The 20113-nt window shown below is 38.3% G+C and overlaps 1 protein-coding gene across 1 annotated transcript in view; it reads left to right on the forward strand.

The window, feature by feature from the left end:
* The first annotated feature begins 4242 nt into the window (after positions 1-4242).
* The window catches only part of prkd1 (protein kinase D1), a 36026-nt gene continuing 20155 nt past the window's right edge, over positions 4243-20113 (forward strand). The window contains exons 1-7 of the mRNA XM_014998055.2: positions 4243-5970; positions 16792-16930; positions 18116-18247; positions 18362-18531; positions 18630-18653; positions 19381-19588; positions 19745-19822. Of these exons, the coding sequence (XP_014853541.1) occupies positions 5755-5970; positions 16792-16930; positions 18116-18247; positions 18362-18531; positions 18630-18653; positions 19381-19588; positions 19745-19822 (967 nt within the window). The 5' untranslated portion in view covers positions 4243-5754. The remainder of the gene's footprint in view (positions 5971-16791; positions 16931-18115; positions 18248-18361; positions 18532-18629; positions 18654-19380; positions 19589-19744; positions 19823-20113) is intronic.

A 20113-nucleotide genomic window follows, 5' to 3' on the forward strand; every position in this document is an offset into this window, starting at 1 on the left:
CATAACTTTATTCTGTAAAACAGAAACAAAACTGAAGATATTAACTTTGGACCTAAAGAGGAATGATCTAGAGTCAATGCACAGCTGCAGCTATTACAGATAGAGGATAGAGATCAGGCCCGAAATCTGGATGTAGTGAAGGACTCTGACCTAAACCTTCAGGGTCACTTAAAGACAGTTATTAAATCGGCCTTCTATCACCTGGAGAACATTTCTAGGGTCAAAAGGCTAATGTCCTAGCACAATCAAGAGAAACTCATCTACAGTCACATCGATTACTGTTACAGTGTCTTCACAGATCTACCTAAAATATCAAACAGCTGCAGCTGATCCAGAACGCTGCTGCTCACATCCTCACTAAAACCATGAAACTAGAGCACATCACTCCAGTCCTAAAGTCCTTCCAATGGCTCCCTGGAGCTCAGCGAATAGACCTTTAAATGCTTTGGTTAGTTTATAAATCAGTGAGTGGCTTAGCACCAAAATACATGGCTGTATCAACCTTCCACCACTCAGGTTTTGTAGTTCCAGTCTGCATTGCATCTCCTGAACCAGAACCAAAGATAGAGAAACAGCATTCAGTTTTTATGATCCTGTAACCTGGAAAAAAACTTCCATAAAAATGCAAAACTGCTGAAACACAGAGCTCCTTTAAAACAAGGCTAATAATGCATTGTTTAAAGTCGGCTTTGATTAATAATCAACTCATTTTAGTCTGAATTCAAACTGTTAATCCCATTTTCATTATGCCACTCAATGATACTGTTGTTTTAGGTTTTAATCATTGAAAGCCCTTTGTATTGCTTAATGTGCTGCCTTGGCTTTAAGCAGGTATAAAACTTACTTTTCATCCTGCTTTCATTTCTGTATCAAAAATATTTTTATTCTTGAAAACATCAATCTGGGTGTAATTATATTTATGTTTTTTTTCTTAGAGGAACTAGAAGATATTACTTTTTAATAATATTCTGATGTATTAAATATGAGTGACTTATTGTTTGTGGTGTTGCAAAAATTGGATTTTATACAAAGGCGTTTTTCTTTCTTTTTTCCCCCTGCATGATAAGAATAAAAACACCAGCCAGGTGAAACCTTGGGTGATGGTCTAATAAATCCTGAGCAACGGCATCATGGCTGGTAGAGAGCAGGATGTGATCTCTGGAACTGAATGTTTCCTATCTTTAATTTGTCAGATTTCTTTCAGGTAGGTGCATTACTGATCCATGAGCTGCATAGCTGGCAGAACTGACAAAAACATAACACAAGGTATTGCTTGAACACGTTGACATTGTAATATTATTTTATTAATAGTGTGTTACATACAAAAAAGGAACTGAGACATGTCTTCATTTATTACTCACAATAAGGACCTTGAAACATGCAACATATGTAGAACCTGACATGGTTCATACATGAAGCTTTAGAACTAGATCAGGACTGGTGTTAGAATCTGCCTGGTCCCATAATATAAATGATAATTGGTAATATATCAAGAACAATCACTGTTTAATATAAATATATAATATAAATAGGTATACGATGCAAAATTGGATCAAAACAAACACTTTGAAACAGCAGGTACTAAGGCCACTTGGAGAAAGGACAGCAGTCAGAAAAAGACAAGCTACATGAGTCAAATGTGTCTTCCAGCACTTTTACTTTTTTTTTACTGTCTTCACTAGGATGGCATTAAAACAACATTTGTTGTTTTAATGTGTTGATCTGATGCTGGAGCTCTGTCTCATTTGCCTGAAACTGGACAAATTCTGTTTTAATATCATTGTCATTCATTTTACCCTGTTATGATGAATTTGTCATAAATGAGTACATCCCTTTTTCACATCCAACTCATCACAAGTTAAAACCTAACAGGAACTTTGACTCTGAACCGAGTCAAACAGCAATTTGAAGGTCTGTTCTAGTTACAGCAAATACATTCAAACCAGAGTCACTCGCAAATTAGCCCTCATAGATATAGACACACATGCACCTGATTCTAAAACACATTCATAATTCTTGATTACAAAGGGAAGTAAATAGAGGCAAGGCTGAAGTGTAGGAGGGCTAATTGAAGTGTGTATTAGTGTACATACGCGTGTGTGTCTCCTAGCAACCAGCAGCTCTCCGTCTCTGTCTGCTTTGAGCCAGCTGAGCAGGCAGATGCAACAGGTGCTCTGTAAAACATGAGGCGGGAGTGAAAAGATGAGTTTAGAGGACCAGCCAGCAGCTCATGTCAAGCATTACTACTCTGTATGTGTTCACCTCGAAATGGGATGTGGGTCAAACAGTATGAGTTACTGTAAATAACTTTATACAAGAGTTTTACAAAGCTAAAGCTCAACAGTATGAGAGAGTGTGCACCTGTTAGTCTGTTAGGAACTGATGATGATGAGCAGTGGCTAGATGGGGTTTAGCATATGGTTGGAGATCATCAAGTATGATCTAGTCAAATAACTACAACTGAATAATGACCACTTCAGACTGTGTAAAGAGCAGAGAGACAGCCTTTTGGCCTGATGCATGACAGCAAGACTCAAGAAATCTGACTTTTGTTGTGTTCTGTGTTTTCTGTGTAGTTATTTTGAGGTTTTCTGTTTAGTCCAGTCCCTGTCCTGTCTTCCCTGTTGATTGCTTCCCAGGTGTGTCTCATTCCCTGATTACCCTCCCTGTGTATTTAAGTCCACCTGTTGTCTTTGTCTCTTGTCGGATCCTCGTCTCTCTTGTCGGATCCTTGTCAAGTGTTAGTCTCCCTAGTGTCATGTTGCCTGTCTGTTTCCCCTGAGCTGCTTGCATCTGGACTGTTTCAACATTAAACCTTCATCTTTGTCTTCTTCAACCTGGGTCTCAGTGTTCTTTCTCACCTCAATCAACCACAAATCATGACAACTTTTTGCAAGGGGGATTTCATCTGACCAGAAGAGCCAAGGTACCATGACTACAAACTGCTCCAAATACGCAAGACCCCAAACACCTCAAAGTTAGCTTGGTACCTGTAATTATTTGTCCAGCAGATAATTACAGGTTGCCCTGAAAATACCAGTCAACATGGTGACACATGGTGATGGGAGCATCATGGTTTGGGAATGCTTCCCCTTAACGGAGATGGAAAAGATGGTTTAAAGTTTATGATAAATGGCTTGAAGTGAATCCATGGCAGTCTTGGTTAAGGAAAAAAAAAAAACTATGTTAAGACATGGGTTCCAAAATACACTGCTCAAAAAAATAAAGGGAACTCTCAAATAACACATCCTAGATCTGAATGAATGAAATATTCTCATTGAATACTTTGTTCTGTACAAAGTTGAATGTGCTGACAACAAAATCATCAATGGAAATCAAATTTATTAACCAATGGAGGCCTGGATTTGGAGCCACACACAAAATTAAAGTGAAATGTTCCCTTTATTTTTTTGAGCAGTATACATGCAGGCCACACTTTTTAGATTTCAATTCATGAAAGCTGTTTAAAACTACATGTCCACTTGTCACTTCTACTTTGTGTTAGTTAATTAAACACAATTCTAATGAAAATGTTTAAAGGCTTGTGGTACGTTACAAACTTTTAAAAATGGAAGAAAATGTCATATGACTGTCTAACTTTCTGAGATGACTGGCAAGAAATATTGCACTTATTGCACAATATTAAAATTTTTTCAGATGTACATTATCAATACACATACAAATTTTATAAATCATTTTATACTTCTCTTACCTACTTGGAATTATTACACACACATTGCCAGCCAATCTAGCTCCTGCTCTTACCTGCCCTTGTCCTGTAATAGAGCTGCATTTGAGGAGATAACTGCAACAGAGGAGACACTCTCATCGTAAGGTTTGGCCTGACTGACTCAAATACAACAAAACATTCCACTAAAACCTTAGCGTATAAAGTACTGTTTAAACTACAACATTTAAAAGACACTATAAAATAGTTAAGGAAGAACCAAGTGCTTCCTAACACCAAAATGACACCATGTAACATGATCAGTTTAAGGTATTGTAATGACGCAGCAGACCACAGATGTAGTCCCGCCAAACGGGTTTATTAGTAATCAGAACGAATCGCTATATCCGAGGCCACAGCTCACAACTCCAACAAACCATTGCGCTCCCCCAACTAGCTTCCTGCTAACACCCCCCTCGAACTCCCTCCTCCTCCGGTCCTGTCCTGCCCCCCCCCCCCCCCGATCCCCCACCCACATGACAGATCTATCACATGTGAGTGGGAGTCAGCAGAGCCAGACAGGGGAAGGCCATAACTTTATACACACAACAATAAAGATCACAATGTAAGATACAACAAATACACATAACCATATGCCCATATGGGCAGCAGAACCAAAACACAGAATCGTTACAGTATTTAATCAATAGGAACAAAGGTGTGTTCTCTTTCCTATAGAAAAGTGCAAATTCTGCACAATGTGGTAATGTGGCAAACAGCCAGTAAAACTGGGAAGACTGGGAGACAGTTATAAAAATAAAAATTCCTTTATTGTCCCAATTCCAGTGCAACAGCAGCAAAGTCACAGGGAATCAAAGCCAGTAGACTCACAGAAAGATAGAAACATAAAATATGTAAAAACTGAAAAAGAATAAAATAAAATAAAAAATACTGTGTAGTAATTGCAAAATGTTGTAAAAAAAATAGAGTGCCATTATAAAATAAAAACATGGACACAGAACTATGAAGTCATCTGCATACATTAGGTGACTGATTATGTTGTCACATTTGAAATTTCATACATGTTAAAAAGATAATGGGCCGATATACTTCCCTGACCTGACCTGACTCCAATCCCAACATTAAATGGATCAGACGTAGCATTACCAGATTTCACATGCATTTACTGATGCCATTAGCAATAAACAAGGATTCTGATTAGATACTTGGGAACTGCTTGTAGAAAAGCTTTTGATGATTCACACAATCAAATGCTTTAGAGCAGTGATCCTCAAATCCAGGCAGCTTTTAGATGTCTCTGATTCAACACACCTGAGTGAAATAATCAGGTCATTAGTGGGACTCTGGAGAACTTGACCTCACTGAGGAGATACTTCAACCATTTGAATGAGATGTGCTGAACCATCAATAAAATACATAAATATTACACACAGCCAAGATCTCCTTTAAAGCAAAAATGCACAACTTGCACGTTTAGGTTTGTGTTAAAACCAAATAATGTTTGGGATTAGAAGTAAACTGGTTGTCAGAGGTGGTTCTTGATTTTCGAGATTTTCTTCTTCCAGTAAATGGAACTTCAAATTTCTAAGCCAAAACAATGGTACTTAAAAATGAATATCAGTCCATATCAGCACAGGAGGTTTCCTTTCCTCCTCTTCATCTCCCTCCTCCTCCTCGTCTCCATCCAGTATTGACGTCTATGACTCTGTCACCCGCCTCACCGGTTTCCAGGCAGCTCTCTGGTCCAGTCATGTAGTCACTACTCCTGTTCTGTTCTCTGTGTCCTCGTGCCGTGTCTGTGCGTTTTTAGCCTGGGCTACTTAGAGATTTCCTGTAGTTGATGAATTAGTGTTTTGTCTGAAACTCTTTTTGCGCTTTTCTGACGCTTTGGGGTGTTCCGTGCGTCAGAGCATCCCGCGATTTTCCACCCTTTAAATCTCCTCTCTGGTTGCTCCCTTGGCTCCTTCCTCTCTTTCTCCCTGTTGAGCACCGGGCGATTATCTGTCACCGCCGTGACTTCTAATTGTTTCTTGGCAAAGTTGGGAACCACAGAGGAGAAGGCTTCAATGAGTGCTCCTCCGTTGATCCGGGCGCCCAGCCCGCTGCCGTTTTTGGGAGGGACGAGCAGCCCCAACACCGAGGGAGGAGGTGGGGAAGGGGGAGGCGGTGTGATCTCCTTCCAGATCCAGATAGGCATGAGCCGGGAGCCGGTGCTGCTAGACGCCGCGGAGCTCAACCTCAGTCAGGTCCGGGAAGTGGCGTGCTCCATTATCAACCAGAAGGTAACCAGCAGTTTGTCAGACGCTCAGCGGAAGTTTTTAATCTGTCACATTGCAAACAAAATGCATAAATTTAACACAAAAACGTTTTTCATAATCCCTTAACCACATCCTGATGCACTTTGCAGTTTATTTGTTTACTGAGCTTTATCACATGTTCTTAAATCTAGCTAGTATAGGATACTAATAATAATAATAATGCGTTTTGTTTATGTTTGTGCAGGACACTTTACAAGTACAACAAAACAAAACAATAACAAATGAATATAATAATACACTAAAATGAAAACAGATGAACCGGATATCAAAGTCATAACACTAATATGCTACACCTGCAGATGGAATCATCTCTTTAAAACTTTGGAGTCCTGGAGAATTGTCCTTTCAACTGTGTCCAGATCTTCTAGAAAACTGTCAACAGACGTGCAGCACTCTGATCTGATACTGACCACAGCACAACTGGGACATTCTGGAGCACAGTTGGAAAGTCAGACACAAATTTACCATAAGACAACAAAACGACGAAAAAAGTGCATGTTTTGCCAGAAATACATTGAGATATGCTGGCTAATATAAGGTTCCTACATATCATATTTCCCACTCAAAAAACTTTCACATTCAGATGTTTGCAGATATTTCCAGGTGTGTAAAACACAACCATTGTGTGTGTTACTCTTATTAATGTAACATCCTTTGCACAGTTGGTAAGATATGAGCTGCATATCTGTCAAGCAGCTGACTGACGACTGAACTCAAGCAGATAGCCTGACTAATTAATCAGCTGCTTTCTCCTTGATAAGTACTTAATAAATTACATATGTTTTGGCCTAACCAAACTTAGTCTGGGTTAGAAACATGCCCAGCATTTTATGGCCATTAAAATAGTAATATTTCATACAGTTTTCTAAAATGAAAACAAATCATTCATCCTTTTTAGTAAAATACCAAGTTCCTTACAGAAAACAAAGTTCAAATGCCTGACAGTGAAACAGGGTTTAGTGTGATAATTTAAATGTAAGTGACCTGACAAAATACAGACAAGTTTTCTAATAATGTATTAATTTTTTAGGAGAAGAATATGTTATCTAAACTGACTTAAAGTAAATTAAACAAAACAAACAAAAAGCCCATAACAAAACAAATCAACTGGTTTTTCTCGCCACCATCAATCATCTGTAAAAACTGGCAGTGAGTCATTTATCTTACTTCTTTGCACAGTTTATTTTAGCCACATAGGACGCGCTTTGAACATGGACATCATGTTTAATGTATTGCCACACAATTTCAGTTGGATTTGAGTCCTGATTTAGGCCACTTTGAAACCTTCACTTTGTGATGAATAAGAGAAAAACCATATTACACAAAGTTCAGAGCAGATTTTTTTTAAGTATCTGGTTTGCAACCATCAGCAGTTGAAGAGTTGGATTTTCACAGTTGAGCCCTTAGGACACAGTGACCTCATCCTAGAAGATGGAAACAAAGTGCCAGAATCACTAGAAGCATGTGGGATAGTTCTTAACCATTGCCATGGATTCTTGACTCACGTTTGTCTTCTGATGTGTGGCAGCTATGTTGTGAATCCCATATGGAGCTGTGAATGAGAAGCACACAGGTGCAAATATCAATGAACTATAACAGAAGGTTTTTGTTACGAAGACGGAGGGTTGGTGGAGGTTCTGTGTGACTGAAGGGTGAAACTATTTTATGTTTAACATTTGATTTATAATTTCATCTTCTACATCTGAATTGTAAATGAATCAAGTCATAAAGTGCCTAAAGAATCCCATCTGTATTGCTCACTCTTAATTCATTCTTTAACAAAAGGGTCATTATAATTTTTCATAAGGCCACATTGGTTTGGATACCTGAAATCATCATTTGAAAATTAAATTTTTTTATTCACAGTGAAGCCTGCCTGTTTGCAGTTCAATTTTGTGCGCTCACCCATCCACTGATTTTTCTGTGGAATGTAACTCAAGAGTTATTCTCAGAATATCTACCTATTTTACACTGAGTTCATTGGCGTAGAAAAAAAATCATATTTCCCAAAAGTGTTATTTTTAATAACAGCAATTTTGATTAATCAATAAGATGCATTTATGGCCCAGCCACACCGGAGGGCCACTGTACACATCTTATTTTTGTCTTACAAGATGTATGTATTTGAGGACTTGAAACATTTTAACTGTTAAAAACAGGTAAAATCTGCAAGTGGGCAAATATTGTTTCAGGACACTGTGCATGATTGGTTGTTTCTGAATATTTAGAAGGTGAATGCTTAGAGTACAACTGTAGTGATCAGAAGAATGGTTTCTACATAAACATATATTTTCCTGATAATTGGTCAGGTACAACTCTTTCAAAATCCCACATTTCATGATTTGTCATTTTTAGCTGTAACTGAAAACAGAGTGAACTAATACTGAGCTTTAATTTCTGGTCTTCTATACAGCTTTCCAGTTATATTCTTGATTTGGTAGCTGGTCCTATTGTTACATTAATACCATAACAATTCCCTTGTGTGATTTTCCAGAAGAAATACTTATGGTTATAATCCCCTTCACCATCTTCTTTTGATGAGTACATTTCCAGAAAAGGATGCATGATTAATTTTTTTTTTTTTTAAATCAAGCCTCAATTGTCTGAATTGATTTTTAACTTTGGGCTTATTAAACAATTGATTCACAAGAACATCAAGAAGTCTCCTAAGAAACTGAATGTTTGTTCAGTGATATTCTATTTAAAGCAAGATACACAACGAAATATGATGCGACTTTAGCAAAATAACTAAACAAATGTAAATGTCACAGTGTTGGCCTGGAGCAATTTTTTAAATTGGAGTCCATAAGGACTGTCAACACTCCTGATCTGAGCAGATGTCATCAAACTACAAATTTTTGCTGATTCTAAATAGGTTACCTCAGTGGCTCTGCTGAGTACATGGCTTATGGAGACACTAATCATGTATTCCCAACAGAATCTCTTTCTTTTCTTGCGAGAGGATTTCCTTGGTGTCTCAATCTTTCGAAGGCTCATATTCCTGTCTGGAAAAGGGGATGTTTCAACAAATGTTATGAGAACTGCTCGATCCTTAAAAACAAGAGAAGCTTTCATGGTAATCCCACAGAACTTTAACAGGTGATTATGAATAACACCTTGTTTTAAAATGTGATAGACAACACACGCCGACATGAATGAGGAGCCATTGCAATGTTTGTTCTTTGAACGCTGAAAAGTTTATTCTCTTTGAGGTTTGCAAAAGATTGGATTTGCTTACCTGAGTGTGTTCCTGATGTTAGATGCAGTGAGTACTTTGAAATTCAACATCAAAAAAAAGTTTCCAAATCAATGCTTTGATAATCATGGTGAAAAAGAAAGTACACACTCCAAATGTGTAGAGCTTGATGTTTTTTAATTAGGAAGTGACTGTGGCAGTTAGGAGCCTGTCCTGTAACCGGTGAGTTGCCGGTTTGAACACCAACTCCGTCTGTCTGTGTCATTATTTCCAAGAGATTTCACCGATCCTGCTTGTATGTCCATGCTTTAAAAATACAGAGGGCTTACTTTGAGTGCTCCTAAAGCAGCTGGTGGCCAGAAAACCTAGAGGTCTGGGAGGAATTCAAACAAGCATTGGTGGCAGAATGTCAGTCTCCTGAAGTAAGTTCTCAGAGCACCTGCACCTTTAGTCCAGACTCAGAGTATTTTCATGTGGCGCAAAACTGCTTTTTGAATATACTTAAATCTGTCATCTTTTGCTTCAGCGAAACTTTGAGTATGTCATCATGAGTTTTGTAGAGAACATATACAACTTTTGTGGAGAGCAAGAAGTTTTAAGTTTTAAGTTCTTCCACTCCTGCTGGAAGAACCGGGAGACAAGCAGTAATATTTTAGAGAGTGGTATGACGTAAGAGCCAGAGGAGAACAATGCAAACCAGAAGAGGTGGAAGTAATAAAGAGGAAAGGAGGAAAACTATTATAAACAGTCTGAAAGTAACTTAAATAATAAACAGAAAGAAACAGTAATTTAATGAAATTAAATAAATAAATGGCAAGACCTAAACAGATAAACAACATAGAAATGATCGAAAGGTGAACAGAAATTAAACCCAAAGTTCCAACACCTTTGAGTCTAATGACTATGTGGTAGAGTTTGCTAATATGTTTAAAAGGCTCCTCAGTGCCAGACTGCAAGGAATGAGTGACTTCTGCTCAGAGACTCTGAAAGCTTTGAAGTTGCTTTGATTAATTTTGTAATGGAAGATTGATCACTATATTTGATTTATTTGATGATTCTTATTCTTGATGATTTTGATGATTGCATTTGACAAAATGTAATGTAAATTACTGGTTTCACTGATTACTGTATTATGATCTTATCATGTAAATCACTTTGAACTGCCAGAGACGACACCAGTGGAGTGGCAGACCAGGCTTTTGGTTTCTAGAGGAGTTTGGAGAGTGCCCTTCAACTGACCAGGGTTTATACTTCAGTCTCCAGAAAACATCTATAGTGTCGGAACGAAGTCTCCATTCAGTTGTCCAGCTTTGGGTTAAAGAGCAGAAATGTGGATTTTGTTTTGGTTATAAAACAGAGGATCAGATCTTCAGTGTGGTTTGGTGAGGAAATCAAATTAGTTTGGCTGTCCTGCCCATTTGAGATTTGTGAATCCAGAGAAGGCACATAACATGTCCCATTAACAATGGGTATTGCTGGTAAATTAGTCACTTGAATTAGTTGGAGCTTCTGATAACACTGGTGAATTCAAGTGAAGTTGAGCTTCTTTGTAGCATGGATAAGGATTCCCCCTGCTTTCCTTAGTCGGTGATTTCATTTGTGATGTTCACAGACAGTACCTGAAAGGGTAGAAGTCCTGGAAATGAAATTGTTTTGTTTGGGAGCCTCAGAGTTTTTGCAGTTTGTTACTGTTGATGTCTTAGTACCTGGTTTAATCTAACTCTAGTTTGTTTGCCTATAAAGTCTGGTTCTTTTGAGGAGATGTGAATGCACAATCAAACTCTGATGTGGGCCAAAAAAAAAAAAAAATAAACTCTGGTTTGCATACAAACCTAGGTCTTGATTCAGTTGAGTGAACTCTGGTGTGGTTCAGATGCATATGTGAATGCCAAGTGGACCAGAGAACACTTCAACAGCATGAAGTGGACTCCAGCGCAGGGTGTCTAGGAATGGCTCATGGTTTTTTGCTGAAGACAAAAGAAAAATCCAAAACAGTTAAACTCTGGTGCCACTCGATTTTTCATTTATATTTTGTGTAGAAACAAAAATCTCAGTGTCTTCTTCAGATGTTTTCATTCGTTTTCCTTCAGTGGTTCTTGGTGCAGCGCCCCCACAGGTGAGGGGCTGAACAGCTGTTTTAAAAGGTTGGTTCGTTTGACACAGAGCAGTGTGAAAGCTAACCACTCCACATGAAAATGTAACAAACGTTGCAGTTTTGGTCCCCAATCGAACCAAGTCTCCTGGACGTTCAGGTGTGAAAACACCCTAAGGCCCAGTTTAGTGTGAGGTGTGCACAATGAGAATCCATAAAGAAATTATTTTAATTTAGAGGTTTTCTAATTATCACACTAAACTATAGTCATCATTACATAATGTCATGACTGATGGATGCTGTGCAAAGCCAACATCACAGAGATACTTGCCCAGATCCATTGATTCTCCATCTACTACATAATACACTTTAAGATCTTGGTTCTCACTTACAGGGCTGGCCAGGCACTGGTGTACATCTCCTCAGATGTCCCCAGCAGGATCCTAAGGTCATGTGACCAAGACCTGCTGGTTGTGAGACTGAAAGATCTCCCCCTTAGTTTGAGGGAAAAACTCAGCTTTTTAAAATTGCTTTTAACTAGAAACTGTTTTTAATTGTTGTTTTTTTGTTTGTTTGTTTTGTTTTCTGTACAGCATTTTGCAATCTATATCTTGAAGGGTGTTGCAGAAATTAAGTTTTATCTACTTTGATTAAGAGGGTTCAGATATATTGCTGAGTAGTAGCCCACTGGTTAAGTTCCTAGTGAGAGATGAGCAGAGGAGTTCTCACTCCTTTCGATTCATTTGCATGAATGCTATCTGAACTTATACGAGTTTTTGGGTCAGATCCAGAAAATACATCATAACTTAACTTTAATTCATGCAGCAGTGATGCACATAGGCTATGAACGCACGTATGCTAACACCTCTACTCCTCTATAACTGTAAAAATGGAACTGTGTGTACTGTGTATCAGTCCGTTGTGCTTTCCCTTTGTTGCCTGGCAACTGATGATGATTGGGACTGTGAAGTGTCCTTGTGAGGGCCGTTATTAGAGACACACACATACAGACAGGCCGTTGCTTTCCAAACAAATTGGAAGATGATGAACAGATGTGTGTCATATCTCTTCCTGCTTGTTTCAAGTCCTCACTTTTATTTATTCATGCCTCTTTCTTTTTACTTTATTTTATCCCCCTCTCAGCTTAAAATGTTATGGGTAATTCTGGTTGTCCTTGACTTTTATATATATGAAAAATGTTTAGTTTTAAATATGATTTAAAGTGTGCTCATTCTAAAGTAAATTATTTGATTTTCAATTTAGTTTTAAGGTAGAAATATTCCATCACTTGCAATTTAAAGAGACAGTTTATCCACATTTGTTATGTTGGTGTATGGCTACACACCAAACTTACTACCCAGTGATTCTTTTTTTTAACCTTTTCTGTTCAGAATTGTCAACACTTCTGATAAAACGTTTCACAGCTTAAGAACTGTAATGTGTTCTTTCATCACCCAATATGTGTTAAAAGCACCCAATGACAGGTTTATTGACATTATTGTGCATTGACTTAAATACATCAAAAATGAATTATTTCTGGCTCATCACAGTATTTCAAATATAGCTAAACACTGTAAAATCACAAGCTGAGCTCACTCAGACTTGGACTGCTACATGGTGACTAGATGCTTCTAACGTGATCCTTGTTATCTATCATAAGCACTTTATCTACACCAAGCACAGAAACAGTTTAAGGCAGTTTTGCAATGATATTCAGACAGTGGTCTCCAACTCCAGTCCTCAGGAGCTACAGTCCCTGCTCTGACACACCTTGTTCAAATGATTAAATGATTAAACTCTTAAGCATGCATCAAGGTTGGCAAAGGCCTGGAAATGAGCAATTAATTTGACTCAACTACATTGGAAGACGGATGCATCTTAAAGGTGTGGGGAAGTAGCTTTTGAGGACTGGAGTTAGAAACCACTGGACTAAGAGCTTAAGAATTTATATTGATGAAAATGAAGGAGCAGAGGCTCAATCTACTGTTCATTTACTGCTAAGACTTACTTTAGTAAGTCTTAAGAAACTAAGTGGTGAATTCTATTCTACTTTGTGTGCATTGTGGTCAGTACATAGAAGAAACACTACAGTTACCCATGTCTCATAGAGTTCTGCTCTTGAATTTTGGTAGTACCAAAAGTTTGAATGAATTTTGGTTGGTAGTACCAGGGCTCTTATCACAGCTCCTGACTCTCACCCGTCTGTTTCGGTCCCTTGCTCTGCTGCTTTCACTTAGTTTGAGCCTGTGACTGTCTCACTTTTAGAGGATGTGGTTGGCCACATTAAACCATCAGGTTCACCCTGTGATCCTGTCCCTCCACGACTTTTTAAAGATATTTTATCTAGCATAGGGCAGCCTGTTCGTGCAATTATAAATAGCAGTCTGTCCTCAGGTGTGGTCCCTGCTAGTTTTAAACATGCAGTAGTGAGGCCACTGCTTAAAAAACCTGGCCTTGATCAAACTGTTCTAGCTAATTATCGGCCTATTTCGAAGCTGCCTTTTCTTTCTAAGGTTTTAGAAAAACTTGTGTACTGTCAGCTGAAACAGTTTTTAGATGACAATGGCATTCTGGAGGTTTTCCAGTCAGGTTTTAAAACTCTTCATAACACAGAATCTGCTTTAATAAGAGTTTTTAATGACGTCCGTCTTGCATGTGATTCTGGTAACCATGTTGTTCTGATTTTACTTGACCTAACTGCTGCCTTTGATACAGTAGACCACAACATTTTAATATCGCGATTACAGCATATTGTAGGTATTGGTGGCAATGTTCTTAAATGGTTCAGGTCTTACCTGGAGGAGAGAACATTTTCAGTGAATATTGGAGACTCTGAATCATCTGCTGCTTCAATGCCTTATGGTGTCCCACAGGGCTCAATTCTGGGCCCACTGCTTTTCCCTTTGTATTTACTGCCTCTGGGTTCTGTCCTCAGGAAACATGGGATTTCATTTCATTGTTATTCTGACAGATTTATTTGCCCCTGAAACAGAAGGATGTTCGTTCCATCAAACATCTCCTGGCATGTCTAGGTGATTAAAGCTTGTTTGGCATTGAACGTTTTATATTTTAATGAAAGGAAAACAGAGGTGATGGTGTTTGGACCCAGTGGTTCCTGTGAGTCCTCCTCTGTTGACCTGGAACCCTTGGAGGTTTATTTTAAACCTATTACTAATCTTGGTTTTAAGGTGGACAGTGATTTTAAATTGGACAGCCAAATCAGAGCCGTGGTTAAGTCCAGTTTTTATCATTTAAGGCGATTGGTGTCAGTGAACTCTTTTCTTTCCAGGCAGCATTTTGAAACAGTGATCCATGCTTTTATTTCGACTCAACTGGATTACTGTAACTCACTATATCTGGGAGTCAGTCAGTCGCTGCTCTCAGGTCTGCAGCTGGTTCAGATGCTGCTGCACCACTTGGGACAGGAACTCGACAGAGGGAACATGTGACCCCTGTCCTGGCCTCACTTCACTGGCTGCCTGCATATTTTAGGATTAATTTTAAAATTCTTATGTTTGTTTTTAAATAACTGTATAATCTTGCCCTGACTTACCTCTCTGAGCTTCTTCACCCATAGATACCTTATCGGTGTCTCAGGTCCGCAGATCAGCTGCTCTTGGAGGTACCGAGATCCAGAAGGAAGCTCAGAGGGGACAGAGCTTTCTCTGTCATGGGCCCCAAATTATGGAACAACTTGCCTTTGCAGGTCAGAGAGGCCCCTTCACTGTCCACTTTTAAAGCTCGTCTTAAAACCCATCTATTTTACTTGGCTTTCAACTCCAGTGGGATCCAGTTTTAAATTGTATGTTTGTTTTTAAACTGTAAGAGTTTTTTTAATTTTTTTTTATTGTTATGTTGTGTTTTAATGTACCGCACTTTGTATCAGCTGTGGTTGTTTTAAAGTGCTTTATAAATAAAGTTGGTATGGTATGAATTTCAATCTTTACTTGGTGTCCATGCTCCCAATAAGTAAAATCATTTGAAAGCAAAGGCTGTTTTAATGTAGTGAAGATTATAGTCAGCTATTTTATTGCCTGAAGCCAGATGAATACCATCAGGTACACAAATTACAAGCTTGTTTTTAAGATGTACAGCTCTGGATGGTGTTTAATTTTCTGCTCATAAAGACCTGGAAATATTCTGAACTGGCTTGCTAAAACTCTCAAGTTATTTATAAAGGCCTCATTAAAGATATCCAATTTTACACAACTGTATTGTGTTGTAATTTTTGTTTAAAAAAAGAATAAATTTCTCTAATAGTAAGCAGTGTGCAATGATCACTTTTTTGTTTTTATTTAATAAAGCTTGTGAGGAGGAGTGTAACCGAAATCACCCATTAACTGATGGTTAAGACTTTGTAACCCTTACAGCTTTCAGCTTTGGGTTGGATTATGAACTAAAATAACTTAAATGGAGCATTTGGGGATCTGCAGGTCTAACTGCTGTGCAGACTTTCCAACACATAAAGTCTTAAAGCTGTATATAATAAAAAGATTGGAAAGATGGAGAGGAATCAGCCTTGTGTTTTGTCTCTATGACAACAAGAGCTGCAATGCTGCTATGGCGACAGCACACATAAAAAACTGTATCTATGAAGTGTATCATTGAGGAGCCGGGTAGAGAGGCAGGTGAAGGTCTGAACAATGAGGCTGCTCAACCTCATGTTCTTTCTTTTTGTCATCATTTTCTGCTCACGTCACTCCTTCTCTGCTCCTGCATGTCATATGCTCTTCTCTGTTTATAGTGAGTCATTTTACATATAAATATGATTTTCATATTTTGGCATTTAGGCGTATTTTGAAAGTATTTTCGTTCAGTAAATTAAACAGAAACTACTTGTGACAGAATGTGGCATGTTACGTTATCTAAGAGCAAAACAACTAAATAAAATCCATCCTTTCTTTTTTGCTCAATTTTAACTTTAACATTAATTAATTTAACATAATTAAAAATTATGCTGTGCCATGATACTCCAACTACTTCCTGTCATTTTCTTCTTCATGGTTTCCACCAGTGGCAACATCTGGTGCAAAATGTTTGTTTTTTTTTGTTGTTTTTTTTGCAGTTTTACGAAATAAACCATCTCATCCTAGCTCCAAAACATTTTATTGAAAAGCGAACGTCTTTGCAAAATGTATGATTTTACATTTGGCAAAATTATTTTCGAGATATCACATTGTGAAATTTTATGGTCAGTGGAAGTGCAACTGCTGAGATATGCAGTGATTATTTGTTTTTTGTTTTCCATTTTCTAAACTCTAGACCATTTCTTTCAAGTGTTAAATAAATAAAATCTGCTTATATTTGTGCTTTCTGTTGTTTTTGAGTCAGTATCCTGCCATTTAAAGGGCAACAGCTTCATTAATCAGCCCTCAGAATGCAGTTGCAGTATGCATTCTGCATTCAGAATGCATACTGCAAGAATATAACAGTTACACCTTTCCCAAAAGCTGACAAAATTTTCTTGACTAAAAACATATTTTGTTCTCTTTGTCAGCTGCCAGAGTGTGGATTCTATGGGATGTATGAAAAGATTCTCTTGTTTCGTCATGACCAGACATCAGACAACCTGCTGCAGCTGCTGCGCTCTGCCTCGCAGATCCAGGAGGGTGACCTGGTGGAGGCCATTCTGTCAGGTGAGAAAGGAGGAAGAGTGTTAGAGCATTGCCAAACAGGCAAAACACTCTGGATATTGTGGAATACATTTTTGTGAGTTTGCAAAAGTGTATGATAGGTCTTGCATATCATTTTGTTGAACAAACAAATCCAGGTCTCCATGAGAATTGATCAGTTAGGAATTCTGATTCTGAAGATCTGCTTCAGTACTCTGACCAAACAGACCAGATGTCCTGAATAATATTCTGGTAAATGTAAACCCAATCTGATGACTTCCTATAGTTTGTATAATATGTGAAATATTAAAAAAGCAATATGTGATATTACACACACTGATACCATGCAGATCTAGTTGTTTGTCAGTTTCTTAGAGCCTAACTTAGACACTTAGAATCTAAGTGTCTAAGTTAACCACTTAAAGCCATGTCTTGCTTGTAATACGTTTCTTAATTAAAAGTAACGTTTACTGCATTCTTTAGGCTGAGATGATTTTCCTCACATTTTAAAATCACAGGCAGACCTGCAGTAAGGTTGTTTCAGTAGCACCTGACAAAGAGAAATGGCACAAACTGACAAAGTGGCTATTAGGCATGTTTGAATCAATTCCAGAAATGTTTGTCTGCACCAGAGAGTGTACTGTTGTGGGCTCACATCCTGAAACTGATGTCAATTCTTTGAGTGAGGTCCTCATCTGTCCTTCAGACCGTCTCTGGGCTCAAGTACTCAGTTGTTTATACACAGCTGCAGTGGTCTGACTGTCAGTGCTGCTCTGACAGTCAGACCACTGCCGTTTCCCAACGTCTGTATACACTACCAGCACAGCACAGTTGAGTTTGTGTGGGAGTGTGTTTTAATTTGTCACCTGGCAAGGTGAGAAATATTTAAAAAAAAAAAAACTTCAACAAATGCTACGTTGTGAGGACCCACACTTCTAATAGGGTCCAGAGCTCAGGCGCCAGGAGGACAAGCACTGTTTTTGGGATAGGGGGTATTTTTAGGGTGGGTGGATGGATGGATGGATGGATCTGATAAACTGAGTACCCAGTCAGTTACCTTAAATTATATCACTATTCAGCACATTTATCAAATACCTAAAACAGTTTCAATTAGCTGTATTTTAAAATAAGGAGATCTTTTAAAAGTAATATTTCTACAAGTAATATTTTTCTACAAGTTCACAGTTATTATGATCTGATCTTCTGCAGCTTCAGCCACTATGGAGGACTTCCAAATCCGTCCACACAGTCTGTTTGTTCATTCATACAGAGCTCCAACTTTCTGTGACCACTGCGGTGAGATGCTGTGGGGTCTGGTACGGCAGGGGCTCAAATGTGAAGGTAAGAAAGTTTAGGCTCAAAAGCAGAACATGATGAAAGAAAGGAAAACCCAGAGTATAATAACTAAAAAACAAAACAAAAAAAAAAACTTCTTGTTGGACTTTTGTTTTCCAGGATGTGGTCTCAATTATCACAAACGCTGTGCATTTAAAATTCCCAACAACTGCAGTGGGGTGAGAAGGCGTCGCAATTCAACGGTTTCACTAACAGGAGGAATTGTTAATGTGGGCCGCCCCCTCTCTGCTGAGCCATCACCTCCCCACTACACAGATGATGCTTTGCTGGTCAGTTTTATTGTAAGAGAAGAAGAAAAAAATGTAATGTTATTTTTAGAGAAATAACTGACTGCATTATCTTATTGTGTATGTTCATTATGGTACAGTCTCCTGTAAGTCCCAATGTTGAGGTAAGTCCCTCCAAGTTCATTCTTAGGAATTTCAAAATTAGAGTGTGAATTTGTGTAATGAATATATTCAGCATAAATGTCTTTTTACTGTACAAATGCAGTAGCAGGCTTTTACAATCTAGAGGTTTTTTAGTTTTAACTTAAACTTACTATTTGTTTAGAACAAAATAAGAGATTTCGAACTATGAAAATATTTTGGGTAATATCAAGATTATAATGTGGACAGAAAAATAACAGTTATATCAGGGGTAGACAATCCTGGTCCTCGAGGGCCGGTGTCCTGCAACTCTTAGATGTCTCTCTGGTCCAACACACTTGAATCCAACAGCTACAGTCAGGTTCTCCAGAGTCCTGCTAACGACCTCATTATTTGACTCAGGTGTGTTGAAGTAGAGACACATCTAAAAGTTGCAGGAGACCGGCCCTCCAGGCCTGGAGTTTCCCACCCTTGAGTTAGATGTTGAAATAATCCTTAAGGTAATTAAAATAAAACTGAGTAAAGCCTGAAAGTACAAAATAGACTCCAGTATTGTTTCTATAATAAAGGCTGAATATGTAGCCTTAAACCACACTATAACACATCACTTTTGTCATGCTAGCCTCCTTTGCTTTAATAATAAAACAAATGAATCATTCTGTTTTGTTTCCTTCAGTGTGTCAGAATTATAATTGTTTTTAAAAATGTCACATCACCAGCAAACTTCATGGTTGTTTGTCGTTGCGACAGAAGAACCAGTTAGAGTATTACCCTGGCAGGGAGCGGCGAGCTAGCACCCAGTCATACATCGGACGCCCCATTGAGCTGGACAAAATCCTACTGTCAAAGGTCAAGGTTCCCCACACATTCCTAATCCACTCATACACCCGGCCAACTGTGTGCCAACACTGCAAGAAGCTGCTGAAAGGCCTCTTCAGACAGGGTCTCCAGTGCAAAGGTATGTACATTAGCGATCTTAACTTTTAAGTCAGTACCTGTACTTAAATGTCCTAAAGTACCTTATTATGGTGGGGGTTGGTGAAGAGTAACTGCCTGGTTCAGTAGCTAGCTTACTCACTGTAACGGTGACCTTCTCCGTTCTTGTCTTTCTCAGATTGTAAATTTAACTGCCATAAACGATGTGCTCTGAAAGTGCCAAACAACTGCCTTGGAGAAGTTTCCAGAAATGAAGGCAAGTTTCCACACACAAAACCATCAGAGCTCATTTCATACTTACACATATAGATGAATGGATTCTCTTGCTAAAACAATCTGTACAACAACCCTGACAGGCCAGCTATTCAGGCCTGGTATTTCTGGACCTTCACTCTACAGCCAAGCTTAATGTAACTAATAAAGTATAAAAAAATAAATAAATAAAACTATACAAAGATGATTGGATGACAAAATCAAATGTGAAAAACTGATTTTATATGAGCTTGTTTATCTTTAAAATGGAACTATTTCCAAAAGTGACAAATGT

This window comes from Poecilia mexicana, unplaced genomic scaffold (assembly GCF_051168715.1).
Source record: "Poecilia mexicana isolate PSO_F unplaced genomic scaffold, ASM5116871v1 scaffold_22, whole genome shotgun sequence".
NCBI lineage: Eukaryota > Metazoa > Chordata > Actinopteri > Cyprinodontiformes > Poeciliidae > Poecilia > Poecilia mexicana.